Here is a 16749-nt window from a genome sequence, read left to right as displayed (position 1 = left end):
TTATCTCCCTTTAGTCTCCAATGCAATCAATTATTATCACCCTTTAGTCTCCAATGCAATCAATTATTATCACCCTTTAGTCTCCAATCAATTATTATCTGCCTTTAGTCTCCAATCAATTATTGTCTCCCTTTAGTTTCCAATGCAAACAATTATTATCTGTCTTTAGTCTCCAATGCAATCAATTATTATCATCCATTAGTCTCAAATCAATTATTATCTCCCTTTAGTCTCCAATGCAAACAATTATGATCTCCCTTTAGTCTCCAATGCAAACAATTATGATCTGCCTATAGTCTCCAATGCAATCAATTATTATCACCCTTTAGTCTCCAATCAATTATTATCTCCCTTTAGTCTCCAATGCAAACAATTATTATCTGTCTTTAGTCTCCAATCAATTATTGTCTCCCTTTAGTCTCCAATGCAAACAATTATGATCTCCTTTTAGTCTCTAATGCAAACAATTGATATCTCCCTAAAGTCTCCAATGCAATCAATTATTATCACCCTTTAGTCTCCAATCAATTATCATCTGCCTTTAGTCTCCAATGCAAACAATTATTATCTGCCTTTAGTCTCAAATCAATTATCGTCTCCCTTTAGTCTCCAATGCAAACAATTATTGTCTCCCTTTAGTCTCCAAAGCAAACAATTATTATCTGTCTTTAGTCTCCAATCAATTATTGTCTCCCTTTAGTCTCCAATGCAATCAATTATGATCTCCCTTTAGTCTCCAATGCAATCAATTATTGTCTCCCTTTAGTCTCCAATGCAAACAATTATTATCTCCCTTTAGTCCCCAATGCAAACGATTATGATCTCCCTTTAGTCTCCAATGCAAACAATTATTATCTCCCTATAGTCTCCAATGCAATCAATTATTATCACCCTTTAGTCTCCAATCAATTACAATCTCCCTTTAGTCTCCAATCAATTATTATCACCCTTTAGTCTCCAATGCAATCAATTATTGTCTCCCTTTAGTCTCCAATGCAATCAATTATTGTCTCCCTTTAGTCTCCAATGCAATCAATTATTATCACCCTTTAGTCTCCAATCAATTATTATCACCCTTTAGTCTCCAAAGCAATCAATTATGATCTCCCTTTAGTCTCCAATGCAATCAATTATTGTCTCCCTTTAGTCTCCAATGCAAACAATTATTATCTCCCTTTAGTCCCCAATGCAAACGATTATGATCTCCCTTTAGTCTCCAATGCAAACAATTATTATCTCCCTATAGTCTCCAATGCAATCAATTATTATCACCCTTTAGTCTCCAATCAATTACAATCTCCCTTTAGTCTCCAATGCAAACAATTATTATCTCCCTATAGTCTCCAATGCAATCAATTATTATCACCCTTTAGTCTCCAATCAATTATTATCTCCCTTTAGTCTCCAATCAATTATTATCACCCTTTAGTCTCCAATGCAAACAATTATTGTCTCCCTTTTGTCTCCAATGCAAACAATTATTATCTGCCTAAAGTCTCCAATGCAATCAATTATTGTCTGCCTTTAGTCTCTAATCAATTATTGTCTCCCTTCCGTCTCCAATGCAAACAATTATCGTCTCCCTTTAGCCTCCAATGCAAACAATTATTATCTGCCTTTAGTCTCCAATGCAATCAATTATTATCTGCCTTTAGTCTCCAATGCAAACAATTATTGTCTCCCTTTTGTCTCCAATGCAAACAATTATTATCTGCCTTTAGTCTCCAATCAATTATTGTCTCCCTTCCGTCTCCAATGCAAACAATTATCGTCTCCCTTTAGCCTCCAATGCAAACAATTATTATCACCCTTTAGTCTCCAATGCAATCAATTATTATCACCCTATGGTCTCCAATGCAATCAATTATTATCACCCTTTAGTCTCCAATCAATTATTATCTCCCTTTAGTCTCCAATCAATTATTATCTGCCTTTAGTCTCCAATGCAAACAATTATTGTCTCCCTTTTGTCTCCAATGCAGTAAAAAGTCATTTTTAATGTTTATGTTTTTAAATTAAAAACAAGTTGATTTAACAATTTCATTCTAATAAAATATAACAATATCTGGCTTGGAATGTTTCAAATTACTGTCTACATGTACATTAAATAAAAATAAAAAGCATCATATCAATTAAACTTTTACATCAATGAATTAAAACTATTGTAAAATATAATATAAGACCGTCTTTGGCAACAAGTTCTACTTAATAGTTTCTAAAATTTCAGGGGTCAATTTGGGCCTTGAATATATGTAACAGTTTTCAGTGAATACTAAAACCGATTAGCTTATAACAAAATAACGAAAAAGCTATAAACATTGCTGAAAGCCTGATACAATTTTAATTCTCAAGATATGATTTCCATTCACTGTGTACAATAAGACTGATGAATTTCTAAATCTCGTTCTCTGTCATACATTTTATCACATCTTTGACAAACAAACATATTAGACGGACTATAGTCGGAGTTATTGTCCTTGATACTTGGTGGAGCTGTTTTACCAGTATTCTGCTTTCCTGATGGGGGGCGACTGGAGGAACTGAGATGCCCACTCTTTTTCATTTGTAAGTAAGCACCAATACTAGTTTGATTAACTGGTGCCATTGTATATGTTTTACTACTCAGTGGTCTCCCTTGCTTGGAACTCTCTTTTCCTTTCTTAGCACTTTCTGGTCTGGTAGATTTGGTAACAACAAATTCATCTTTGGTTTTAGTTTGAGATTTATCAAAGTCCATTGTAAATAAGTTAGCTTTAACTCTTGGTTTTGATTTAGATGGTGGTGAAACATCTGTATGGTTTGAATTGTTGAAATTAGAATTAGAATATCTAAAAAAAATTAAACAATGAGTAAATCACATATCCTCATTTTCAACATCTAACTCTTGCTGGGGTTCTGACAAAAAATCTCAACTGCAGCCATTACATCAATCTCCAATATTCTCCAAATACCTTTATATCTCCTTTGGTCCGCAAAGAAATAATAATTATCTCCCTTTAGTATCCAATCAATTATTATCTCCCTCTAGTCTCCAAAGAAATAATTATTATCTCCCTTTAGTCTCCAAAGAAATAATTATTATCTCCCTTCTATATCCAATCAATTATTATCTTATTACATATGAAACAAAATGAAGCCTGACCTATAATCTGTTTTAGGATCTTGTATTCTTTCTACATTATCAACCTTCCATAACTGAGTTGGACCACCCTACAAAATACAATTGACATAAGAGTGGAGCAAGACAGTAGTTTGTACAATTATAGACAAGATGTTATTATTCTTACTATAACATTGATATAAGCAACAGCCTAACACTATCTACAAACTGATTATCAATTCCTAATCAAGACAGTTAAGATTTAGGAAGTATATTCAATGTCTTCAGGGCTTTTTTTAGGATGTGAATTCCAAGTTCTAAATTTTATAATTTCCATTTGTTCTGAGCATAATTATTCAAGTTTAGTCATAAAATAACCAATAAATAACTTTATTTACAATTTTGGAAAAATTCCTGAGTGCTTACTGTTAATGTTTTCTTTGATGTAACACCAACAGAAATAGGATGTGACCCTTGACCTTGATTGGACATGAATTTAAAAATAGAATTTTGTAGCCCTTCACTTTGGTGTTCTAGTATTTGAACTCGCACAAGATTAGCTTTCACTTGGTTCTCCATATCTTTCATTATATTACCAGTTCCTAGATTATATATAATTAAGAGGTAATGTAATGTCATGCCTGCCAGTTTTCAGATGCTAATATTTGATATTTATCATGTTCATATTGCCTATCTGACATGTATTGCAGCATTATGATTGAACCATTTGAAGGAAAATATACTGTCCTATAGTGTTACATTGTCTTCTTTCAAATAGAAGGTATGGATAAATAGAAAGTACAAAATAAATTCGTTTTGTCTTCGTATATGTCAAAGACTGAATAAAACTGCAAATATATAATAAATATTACGACTGATGAAATTCACTAGTTAACCATATAACTAAGCAGCCAGTATAGTGGCTGTCACCAAGTTTAGTGATGTCACACAACGTTAAAGTTTTAAGTTATATTTCTTTGAGTTCACGGAATATGAAATTTAATTTCATTTACATTCAGTGTTCAAAGGGGCAAGCTGTCAGCCATGTGCATCACTAAGCTAAAATATGTATTACTATCCTGATATAAAATGTATTGTGCGTGCCTCTGTTTAGTTGAGCAGCTTGGATAGTCATGATTATCAGGACTGTGAAAATAGATGTAAATTTTTTGACCTACCTTTATAGTCAGGATTAACAGGACCGTTTAAATCAGGATATTCTACAAGTAATTTCTCTCTTTCTCGAGCCTCTTTGACTTGTTCTTCCAGTTTTTCAATTAAACTCTTTGTTTCTCCCATATTCTTCTCTAATTTGTCTTTCTCTGATACCAATTTTTTCATCATAGCCTACAGAAAAAATCAAAACATCTTTAACTCCATATGACTCCTTTTCACATGTTTTGTTTCTGACAATTGCTGAATGGTTTATACTGGTATACATACAATATATCTGATTTTGATATTTAATTCCATCATAAACCTGAATCCCTTATGATGAAAGCCTATTGGACAAAAGCCACCTCAGATTCTGAGGATCAGAGACGAAATCCCTTATTCAATGAGTAATGTAGAACATCCCCCCCCTCTATGTGAATCATTCAGAATGGCTGTCTGGGTTCTTTTCATATCTTTGTCAACTGAACCTTTTAACTTACAAATAGGAATTAAAACGGTTTGCTCCTTGTAAAGTTAATTTTTACCTTTTGTTCTTCAGATTGTTGTTGTAGCTTTTCATTTTCTGCTTGGATTCTCTCTAATTTCTCTGTTATACTTTCTCTCTCTTCTTCTAATTCATTCATTTGTTCTTTTAATTCTTCATTCTCTCTATCCAGTTGATCTATTCTTTCTAATAAACTTGTCTGTTTGGCTTGGAGTGTCTAAGTAACAAGTGAAAACACCAAACATAAGAGTCTTGAATTGAATTAAAACAACCCTCTCATTATGAAAATTGAATATTAGAATTCTTGCAGTAACAGCTCTAGAGAATTGACAGGTTTATCACTAGAACCAAATTACCTCCCTTTATATTACCACAGTTCAAGCAATGGCTCTGTAGGTGTAAAATCCTCTTGGTGTCTGTATTACAAGCAACCTTTTGGCTAGATCAGATCAATGCCTTAACTAATCCAAACCTATTAAATTCTTTATATTTACCTCATTTCGTTTTTGGGCACTTTTATTTTTGGAAATTTCCATATTATAATCTTTAGTTTGTATTTCTAGTTTATCTGATACATTATGTAACTCATGATTTAAATCTTTAACTTTATTTTCTAATCTTTTCATTTCTTCTTCTTCAACTCTAGTCTTTCTTACTTCTCTTTCCATTTCTCTTTGGTTCTTTTCTGAAAGAATTTCAAAATGTACAAATCATACAGTTGCCCAAATATTGCTTAGCACAGATAGAGCTTTATGTAACACTTTTCACGATTAAAATCCAATGTGCACTTCTTCTGCAATTCCTCATAAACAAAAGGAGACTTACCTAAATTCTCAACTTCACTATGTTGCTTTCTTAATTCTTCTTGTTTTAATTCCAATTCCTTTTCTAAAGCTTTTCTTGATGCAACAACTTCTTCCTTTTGTCGATTAACACTGTCAATAGTTTCATTATGAGTTGTTTCCCTTTCTTGAAGTTTGATTTCATACTGTCGTTTTATAGCAGCTTGCGTGTCTTTTTCTAACTTCAGCTCATTTTCAATTTGTCGAACTTTGTGCTCCATTTTCTTTGTCTCCTTTTCAAATGCAGTCACTTCTGATTTTAATGGATTCACTTCTAGCACTACCTGGTCCACAAACTTATTAATGCGAGACAAATCTTTATTTTGTTCATGTGTCCATCTTGTAATGTCATTAGCACTTAACCAATCATATCCTGCGACTTGGGGACGGAATTTTTTCAAAGACGACGGAAGTCCTTGTGTAGTACAAACGTGAACAACAAGGTCTCCTGTTTCTCGTAGATTTTTCTGAACGACTTCACAAGATTCACAAGGTATAAAAGCTGTTTCAATAGTCTGTGATGATTTGTTACATTCATCTTTGGAAATGTTTAATTTTGGCAATGAGACAGTGGTAAAATCTGAAATTTCAGATATATTTGATGTTGAAAAGTTCTGGTCTGACGTAAGACTGTTGACACTATTCAATGATATATCTCCATTTATTTTATGGACCGTCTGTTCCAGTTCTGCTATTTTTCTTGATTTACTCTTATTCTGAAAAATAATTTGAAACAAAATGATGAAATACTCAATTTTGAAAAAAATATTAGTGCCCAAATGGTTACTGACTATTCAGATATGAATATTCAGATATCCCTTGTTACTATTGGCAGATGAAGGTTTGTTCCTGTGATTCACATATACTTGACCCATTTTCTTTAATACAGGAACAATTACTAACACTTAGATAGGAAAGCTACATCTCAAATAAGCAGTCTTTATGATGACTTAATTTTGCAAAATAAGTGTTGGCAGCATTTGTCAAAATCATTGGCTCATTTGACAATCTGACATTGTCTGTATACAGACAGGATAGGTTTGGGTAGAGTACATTTATTCTAGGCCTACCTCAGATTGTACTTGCTGTATTAAGGTATGAAGATGAATTAAACGACCACAATATTTTTTTACCACTAAGCCAACAGAGCAATTAGTACTTTGAGAGTTGTCTCCACCTTGTTTTAAATTCCCATGTAACTGTTCTGTGTATTTTGACATAGTGTGAAGTAAATAAACTAATCTAAAACAGAAAGAACCAAATATTTATGTAGTAACCACACAATATGTGACAATGAGACAAATTTATAAAATTTTGGCAATTTATCTTGCATGAGCGAAAAAACCGATTCTCAAATTTTCAGTAGTGCAAACCTTTTCTGAATCTTCTACAGAATTATGCGGATTTTATTTTGTCTTGCTTAAAAGAATGCATCTTAGATCTCACAAAAAACATTGGGGGAAAAACCATACAGGAAGGTAAATATTATAAATAGCAAATAATTCATGGAAATGGAAATGTTGTCTGTTCAAGAATGGGAAATTCATTGAGCTCCATCACAATAAGCACTGTAGCAGGATTATTTAGCAACGCTGGGCATTATCAACCTCCATGAACACACTGATCTGCCACTGGGTTTGCCAACACCACAGGGGAGTCCACACAGTCAATAATTTTCATATTAAACTTTTGCTAACACTTCTTACCTATCAATAACAAGTTCATACAATCCAATATGAGCTACTTGATTTCCTTCAGAATCACCATCACAATAATCATACAGTTCCAATAACTCATCCATATCTATATCCCCTGACAATTTATCTGGAAACTTCCAGGAAGGAAATTCTACTGGACCAGTTCTAGAGATGATATCTGCTATTGACCAATGGACATCTTGAACATCATTGCGCAGACTGTCCATACACGCCTTACCTCCTAGCAGAGAGGCCATATTGTACTACTGTAGAAAACACAATAAATAAAAATATTTATAATTATGTTTCAAGTAATCTTATATCTGTTTAATATATATTATAAGAGTATGGACCTCAGTTACAATGTTTCAGATTTCAGTGAATATATTCAGTGTGATGATACTCAGTGTGTATAATTATTATAAAAACAGTAAACATTACATGTAAGCTAATATAGTTCTATAACAAATAATTGTAGGCCTACTATGGACACAAGACAAATATGAACTGTTTTCTTCTCTAGTCTAAGCTAGAAAGTTGGCAAGCTAATTATTAGTTAACTATTCATTAATTAGTAGTGGCAACGTGGGAATAACAAAACATAATCTTGTTGACAGCAGTAAGGCACTTGCACTGCGATCACATTTACATTTCAATGAAAATCATTCTCAGATTGTTTGATTGACGAGATAAAACTTGTAAATTCTAAAATTGTAAGAATTAAAAAATAATGAAATCAAAGACCAAATAAATTATAATATGACCCGTCGGTTACTAGAATAAACATAAATCAGGATGAAAATTTGACATTAATGTAAAGAAGGATTGTATATAAACATTGCTTGAACATACAATTCTCAGACACGGTGAGGGGCAGCTACAGGCTATTATAAATCAATAACTTTCGAGGATAGCCCACTGAGGAATTCCATTGTTTACCTCAGATACCAACGTCACATCCGTCAAGGGAAAGCACTCATAATTTCTCTACTTTCGTTTTAGCAAATGAAGTCCTGCACTTCCAGTGACAAAATGACAGCTGAAAAACTTCAAGTTGCTTTCACAGATATTTTAAAGGCTCATCAAAGAATTTCTCCGTATATCCACAAGACTCCTGTATTTAAAAACTCAAAGATTAATGATTTGGTCCATAGAGAATTGTATTTCAAAGCAGAAAATTTGCAGAAAACCGGATCATTTAAGGCTAGAGGTGCTTTGAATGCAGTAAGTAACGTTCTTATTATGTAGTCAAAGGGGGAGGGGCACTTGCATTTGGCTTTAGGATTTTAAACACTAAACATTATTTTCTAGATCAACATGCTATACCTTTCAAGGTAAACTATGTTAAATGTATTACAGCCATACTTAATTGCTAATAGTTATCCCTGAATACTTCTTCGAAACAAATCAGCATTGTTCTTCTTTTAGGTCTTACAACTCAAAGAAAAGCAGACCAATTTGAAAGGAGTGGTAATTTTACAAATACTTTTTAAATTATCTCAAATTGATAAAAGCTTAAAATGTATTGTATTTGTTAAACTTAAAAATAAACAGCATAAAAAGTTTTTTTAGTATGTGAACAAAAAAAATGATTATTAGTCTCAAATGCCTCCATAGAGCCCTTTCTGTCATACACTTTTTAATGTCCCATATCTTATAAAATAATTTTGGAATCTGATATACATGTATATATTGTGAATATTTCTTGTTGATTGTTTAAAGATGGGTTTCCTTATTTTTTAGTGTCAAATTAAGCAAACTATTTGATTATTTGGTGTTTCTAATGAATTATCATGTATTCTTAATCATATCATTATGTTCTTATTGCATATAATTAAGAGTATTAACCAATCATAAATGTATATGTAGTTACATTCTGGATAAACAAAAAAATACTTTTTGACCTTTCTTGATCGGTCACTTATTGGAATTCTGCTGGTATTTCTCTTTAATTAAGCTAATTATGAATTAATTATGGACATGTGAGACAAACTGGTATTTTTCCAAGTCATTAGAACACCTCTACCTTCTATTCATATAAGTATTAGCATTGTCATTTTCATAAATGGAAATAAGGGAACCCATCTTTAAGGTAACTCATAGTAGTGGAAACCATGGTCAAGCTACAGCTTGGGCGGCAAGGACTACTGGGCTGCAGTGTAGTATTGTGGTACCAAGTTATTCTCCTGCTGTTAAAATGGAGGCAATAAAAGAATATGGTGCTGAATTGGTTGAATGTGGACCATTACCTACTGACAGGTACTAAGGATATTCGTAAGGTTAATGGACAGTCAGTTCACATGTAATGCATTGTTCATTTAACATCATTTGAACATATGCCAGTAGCCATCGTTTCTATAACACACCCATAATTATTACATAATTCTACTGTGTATCCTTTAAAAGAATGTTAGACTCAGATGATAAACATTCATGATGTTACATGTTTTTTAACAATTTAACTGGTTTTTTTTGGGGGGTCTAACTAATTTATTAAAGTAAACATCTACATCATTCTGTTAAACGAAATAATATCACATATTTCGTTTAAACGAAATATTATAAATAAATATGTTTGCAATTACGCCTTAGGGGCTCCGTAGTTAAGCAGTTTGCATGAGTCCCTTTCTTAGTCAGTCTACCTTAATTGAAGAAAGACGCTACAGGGAAAGAAAGGACTGAACATTTGTTTTCATGTTGTTGCACATTTGAATATTGTGTTCAACCTTATATTGTATGTTGTAGGAATGCTGCTTGTGAGAAAATTGCAGCAGAGAAAAAGTATGAAATGATTCCACCCTTTGATCATTATCATGTTATTGCTGGACAGGTAACCAAATATAGGCATAAGATGAATGGATATTCATTTACGCATTGATAAATTTAAAGTTTTAGTAGCATATCATAGATATCTAACAACATTTAAGCACATCCACTTCAGCTTGATGCACTTTAGCAAATCTTCTTTAGTAAGTCTTTAGTTGGTGTAGAATTTGTTAACATGCTAGAAGCATCATCTGACATTGAGTTACATTGAACATTAACAACATTATGTGTCTAGTTATTGAAGAAAGTTTGTCTTGATATATTTTGTACTCTTGTTGAAGTAGGTAAGTCTACAAATTATTTATTGTTGTAGGGTACAATAGCAGTTGAATTTTTGGAAGCAGTACCCAATTTAGATGCTATCTTAGTACCTATTAGTGGTGGAGGTATGATAGCTGGTATTGCTGTAGCTGCTAAACATATCAAACCTAATATTAAAGGTACATAACTCTCTTACTACTGACTATTTATGTAATATTTACATCCCTATGATAATTCATAAGTGGCAGGGGTTGAAAGCCAACATGAGATTTTCTTACCTTGAAAAGGATTCAAACCCACATCACTACATCTCTTAGCAGACAACAATCCAACTCTCTCAAGACTTAGCTATTCCACTACCACATGGATTAAAGCCTAGGACAAGCATTGGCATTAGAAATTTAATAATGATTTTTATGAATTGTCTACTCACAGCCTTGTTTTCTTATTACATTGTGAAATGTTTGTCCTGAGTTTGAGAATTGATTGATGCATTGAAAGGTTTTGTGCCATTTTGAAAATCTCATAATTTCATAAAATTTCATAATACATTGATGAGTCAAGATTCTAAGATTCTATTAATTTATACTTGATATAGTCTATGCAGTAGAACCAGAAGGAAAGATCTTAGAGAAAAGTCTGCGAGCTGAAGAAATGTTATGGCCTAATCCACCACAATATCTCAATACTATCGCTGATGGTATACGTTTACAACAGACTGGTCACTTAACATGGCCATTCTTACTTCAACTTGTAGAGAAAGAAGTTTTCACTGTGGTATGTTACATCTTGTCATTTTGGTACATTTCCCTTTTATCCTTTAAGGGTTTGGAATCCAAATCTTCAAGTAAGAAATAAATGCAGGTTTAGGACTTGGAAACTTGTCTGTATTTGAAATTAGAAAGAACGTGAAATTTCAAGGATTAGGCTACAGCTCTTGTATTTTTAACAACTTGTCAGTTAGCCAAAAACCTAGTGCTGAGTATTGCCAGGATACTAGTATCATAATATCAGATCTACAGTGAAATATGAATCACAATAGGGTGTAAAAGATAAATATTAACAATTTATTTTCCAAATTTCAATTACGGCTGTTTATTTTCAGTTTGTTGTTACAGTAATATGTGAATATGTTTGTCTAGTATAAAATGAAATGAATGGAGTTTTACGTCCTACTTTTCTGCGCCATGTGGGCTAATGAAGACGGGCAACGCCATGCAGGGTGCGATGAGGGAAATTTTGCCAGGACAGCGGCATTAGCCTGCTCTTTGTTGATTTCCAACTATCGAGGAGTTTTTAACGTGCACAGCCTGTAGCACACAGGACCTCGGTTTATTGTCCCATCTGAACGACTAGACGCTTTTTTCTATGTCAGCCCCTCCTACCTGCATCACTGACAGGGGGAAACTGGGTTGTTGTCTGGTATGCTTGGTATCGTGATGTATGGATACACATATTACATACATATCATGGCATATCAAAGCGTTATGTATCAATTCACCAATATATTGTGCAAGTACAGAAACTTTTTTCTTTCAGAACAATGAAGAAATAATAAAAGCGATGAAATTTGTTTTTCAAAGAATGAAGGTAATGCATTGTCATAATTTTTAGGCATTTAAAGTTTTTTAAGTGTGAGCATGATATTGCCAATATATTATAACAATGCAAGGATTCAATTACCTATTTTCATTTTTTTTTTATCTAATTCCAATTGTCATTTCAGCTGGTAATTGAAGCTGCAAGTGGTGCAGCAGTAGCCGCTGCGATGTCAGATCAGCTGCAGAAACTAGATAAGAAAATACAACATATTGGTGTTATTTTATGTGGTGGAAATGTGGATATAGATAAATTACCTTGGTTTTGATGTTTGCAACCAAATTCCAGGAATTCGTCTTTAAAATTCAATCAACATGAATGATGAAAAATAAGTGTAGCAATCAGATCAGAATTAACTGGAATTTATTAATATTTTTCTATATATTTTTAAATCTCGTAATATTTTTATAAATTTAATTGATTTTGATATGAATGCAGATTAATGAAAAAAACATTTTTTATGATATTAAAACTAGATCAATTGATATTTTTATAGAAAAGAGAAGCTAGTCGACCTGTTAAGACTATGGTCAGCTTTTGATTCATTACAGTTGCTATTAGGCATAATCTAATTTACAGGTCATTTGTTTTTGTATTTGATATTATTTTTATGATTGTACAGTAATTGTTATTAAATCTTATTAAATTTGATTAGTTTTAACTTTATTCTACATAATTTTTTTGGCATTGGTAAACAATTCCAAAGTTGTTTGTGGTCTGAAAAAAATCTTTTGAACTTTTACAAAAGCAGGGAAAACTCAAAATGTTTTTATCAACTAAACATAAAGATATAGAACCAATTTTGTTTGGTTTGTCTTTAATTTGAATGCAAAATAGATAGTTTTGTCGGCAAGAATTCCAGTACCTGAGAGCAAATTATCTCCCCCTTAGTGTGTCAAGGGAGGTAATAACATTTAGTGACCCCTAACCTTCCAAAGGTCAAAGGTGAATGTATTCACTTGGTATTTGCTTTGCCAACAAGCAGGATCGTGTGAGAACAGAACAGAGATTTATCATCAAAAGAAACCGACGAATAATTTTGTAGGTGAGTTAGTTTATATAAAAATTAGGTAATGAACCAAATTCATTCTTTTCTATAATAAATAAATTTTAGAGAAACTATATGGATGGAATTCAATTGATAGCAAGTTCTATGTGCAGCGTTTGGAACCAAATGCAGGAAGTCTGCGATATCAAATTTCATCTGGCAGTCATTTGAAGAGAGCGCAAAGAATTGAATATTTCATTTCTTCATAATCTTGCGTCAGAATTATGAAAATAAGTGATATGATTTTCCTTCTAGAAATATGTAGCTAATCGATCATTTTTAAATAAATTTGAATAAAAAAGCGGAAAATGTGACCGTTATTATTCATAATAGCCGGCAAGTCATGCATGAGTGAACGAGTAGGTGTGTTCTATTTTCTACGTAGATTATATACTTGAATAGATCTGAATACACGTATGTAGGTATACCTCATTGTGAAACTGCACATGACTTCATAAGGAGCGTTTTATGAATCATTAAACGTAAGTTTGGTTTTTATAAAAATAATTATAAGTAGGAGTTATATTGATGTTCATAATAGTAGTCATATAGATTATGAAAATTTAGTTATCAGTTTAAGTTTTAGAAGGGAAGGTATAGGTTTTAATCTTTTGATCAAGGATTAAAATTCATTTATATTAGGATATCAATTTGAAAGTACCGGTAAGTCAAGATTTGATTTTTTCGTTTTCTCATTCTACAAAACTCTGGTTCTTGAAGATATATTTTTCAAAACCACTATTTGGTCTGTTAATTTCCAGTGATTCTTTACATAGGTTCTCTCAAACATGGAGTAAGTACTCTGTAAGTAATTACTTCACTTTTAAATACTTCTCTCTGTCAATGGAACTTTAATCTTAAGTACTTAGTTCTCTGTTAAAGAATTATTAAGTTCAAATGTTCTCACTGAGGAAGTAATTTCTTATCAATAAAGACAGTTCAATAGTGAACTCCAAATTAACAGATTTTAACTTTCTGAATAGTTTTTGTAATATTTAAAAAACCCTTTCTCTTAACCCCATTAACTGCTTAAAACAAATAAAAATTTGACTCAAAGACCTCATCACTGTAGTTTAGTAGTTTACTATTTTTGAAATTTGAATTATGACACGTCGGATATGTAGTCAGGAAAGGCACGTCTGCATGTCAGTTTCTCTGTTAGGACTTTGAACAATAACGGAAATTTGAAAATTTGAAATAGTGAAATGACAAAGGGACTGGTTAAACTGGTAGGGGCAGGTAATTCAATGTACCAGGATGATTTTAAGAGATGTTATCAAAGACAAGATAGAGTGAGATAACAGGTTTGACTTCTTTTATACTAGCAATTTTTTACGACTTTAACCACATACAGGCAGAAGATTTTAAATTTTGTTATTTCTGGTGTGTCATTTTGAAGAGTGAGCTCATTCGACTTGTTTGAATAAGGAAATTCATTAATATTCAAATTGGGATAACTTCAATTAAGGGTAAAGCTGATGATATTCTGATTTGACTTTTATACAGGGATACAACTTTAATTGTTTCTGATATTTTATCAAAATCTTAAGAAGGCTTTCTCTAGGTTGTTTTGTATATCTCATCGTTAATAGTTTGGTGTATATTCAGGATTGGCAGATTCAAGATTGTTAATTGGGAAACTGAAGATATTTCAAATCTCTTACTTTGGGTACTGTGTGGTGAACAGTTACATCAGTATAAAGTTTCTACATAGCTTTTGACAGGATTCTGACTATTGATTGACAGTGTACTTAATTTTTCAATATAGCATTTGCCACAATCAAATTTTGGCAAAATAAGAAAATCATGGTTATCAATTAAATGCAAAAATTTGGTATTCATTTTCTTAAATGATTGGTATTTCTTGATGAAGGTATATTGAACCTAAAGTGTTAATACGCAATAAGAGAAAAAGTTCATACAGACTAATTTTTACAAAACTCAATCCGTTAAACAAATCACTCATTCAAACAATGAATTGAACAGTTTTATGTTGTAACATATTCAATTCAATTCATTTTGAATAGAAACTGAATATTATGAATATTGTGATTCAAAGTTGTAAATGTGTAATAATATAACAACAAAATGATATGAATAATGATCCATTTTAAACCGCAAAAAAGAACTTGACGTGAATAGGCTAACTAAAAACTATTGTGGTTACTGTCCTTTGTTGAGAAAGATTATTCCTTATGTTTTCCAAAGTGAATTGTTTGGTTTTGTAAAGACAGTTTAGCCTATATTGATTTTATTACCCTCAGAAGTGACATAAGCTTTTTTTTCTCAGAATATTCAACAAAATTTTGTTTGAATTTTTGATTTATATCCTTCATAAAAATTGAGGGAAATAGTAGGTAAGGATTCAAAAATTCTTTATAACTTCAACTAGTAATAACATTTTACAGTCACTTTACAGGGATTTAAAAGAAATGGAGTTTTAAGGTTTTTGGACAAGTATATACCGACTGTAAATTTGAAAAATTCAGAGGACATTTTTGACATCCTGTCCAAAAAGTGGCATATGTCAATCTATAAGGTGAAATAGTTGACAATATATTTTTATGTACTAAAAACTCCTTTCATCTGATAAATGATATACAAATTTAAAATTCAAAATACTTTACACCAATTTATCGTTTTAAAAATAAAAATTGGCAATTTCCCACTCTTTTAGCGTATACCTTATTGCTGAGTCATTGTTTATCTCTAGATATTTAAGATGTCTGAAATAAAAAAGCTGTCTATGGGGTGAATTTTACCATTTGTGTCAATTGCCAAATTTTCAGATGGTTGTTCATTAGAATCTGACAATGTGCTCTATTTAACCTCAGGTTATGTTGTAATTGGTGGTTTGCTGTTCTTTTGTTGAGTCTCAGAATGTTCACTCCAAAGAAGGGGAAGTCAGAGATTAAGAAACAGTAAAAGAAATTTCTTTAAAATCATTACTTTATAATGATTATAAAGTAATGGTTTAAAAAAATTTCCTTTGAGGCCTTGTATGCATAATCAGTGTGGTTTTGCCAGAATATTAGTCTTAGTTGAGCAACCAACCATGATTGTGATGAAACCTGCATTACCAGCTCATTAGGCATGCCTCCTGTTGCTTCATTACCTGTATAATTTACATATTTATCACCATTTATCATATTACAGTTTGACTCCTGACAACCTTTTCAAAGCAAATAATTTAAAAGGCTTATCTTATGCTCTCAATATATATTGTATAATTTTCTAGATGTTTCTGATTTTCAGAATCTACCTCTAGTTTGGAATTTGGTGCTATTTAGGAATTTCTCATATTAAAACTGATGACATAATGTATGTAAACTCTCTGATAAGGATCAGCAGGCTTTTTCTATGAGTATAGGAATTGGCAAGAGATCTGCTTATTAAATGTTTGACAATGTAATGATACCCTGGGTATTTAGAATGGTTTTGAACTTAACTTTGTTATGTCATGTAGAAGTCATTATAAGGTTGTGACATTAATCCAAATTCTTTATCTCATATGATTTTTAAGTGTTTTGACCTTTTTTGTTAAATTTGCGATTGACTCATAATTATATTAAATTAGTTATAGATTGATTGATTGATAACATTTATTTAATACATCAATCAAATTCAATAAATTGGTAATTTCTTTGATATTTTTAATTGCTTTAATATTTTCCTTCATCTTGGCTGTTGAGTTTTTGTTTGTGGTAATAGTTATG

At 31.8% G+C, this 16749-nt stretch overlaps 2 protein-coding genes across 2 annotated transcripts; one reads left to right on the top strand and one right to left on the bottom strand.

Moving 5' to 3' along the window:
• Positions 1-3595: 3595 nt before the first annotated feature.
• On the bottom strand, positions 3596-7556 carry LOTGIDRAFT_72099 (hypothetical protein; the record flags this gene model as incomplete). The annotated part of the gene is made up of 7 exons (XM_009053092.1): positions 3596-3702; positions 4279-4447; positions 4801-4977; positions 5255-5400; positions 5586-6312; positions 6685-6844; positions 7309-7556. Coding segments are annotated over 7 exons (1734 nt in total), but the record flags the coding sequence as incomplete, so codon positions are not given.
• A 775-nt stretch (positions 7557-8331) lies between these two features.
• LOTGIDRAFT_208911 (hypothetical protein) lies at positions 8332-12634 on the top strand (the record flags this gene model as incomplete). Its single annotated transcript, XM_009053372.1, has 8 exons — positions 8332-8523; positions 8728-8769; positions 9392-9558; positions 10045-10129; positions 10439-10565; positions 10985-11163; positions 11926-11976; positions 12113-12634. The coding sequence occupies 8 exons, from the start codon at positions 8332-8334 to the stop codon at positions 12251-12253; spliced, it is 984 nt and encodes a 327-aa protein (XP_009051620.1). The 3' UTR covers positions 12254-12634.
• Positions 12635-16749: the final 4115 nt, after the last annotated feature.

This window comes from Lottia gigantea (assembly GCF_000327385.1).
Source record: "Lottia gigantea unplaced genomic scaffold LOTGIsca_2, whole genome shotgun sequence".
NCBI lineage: Eukaryota > Metazoa > Mollusca > Gastropoda > Lottiidae > Lottia > Lottia gigantea.
Note: the sequence above shows the minus strand (reverse complement) of the source record. Positions and strands in the feature narration are given on the sequence as shown.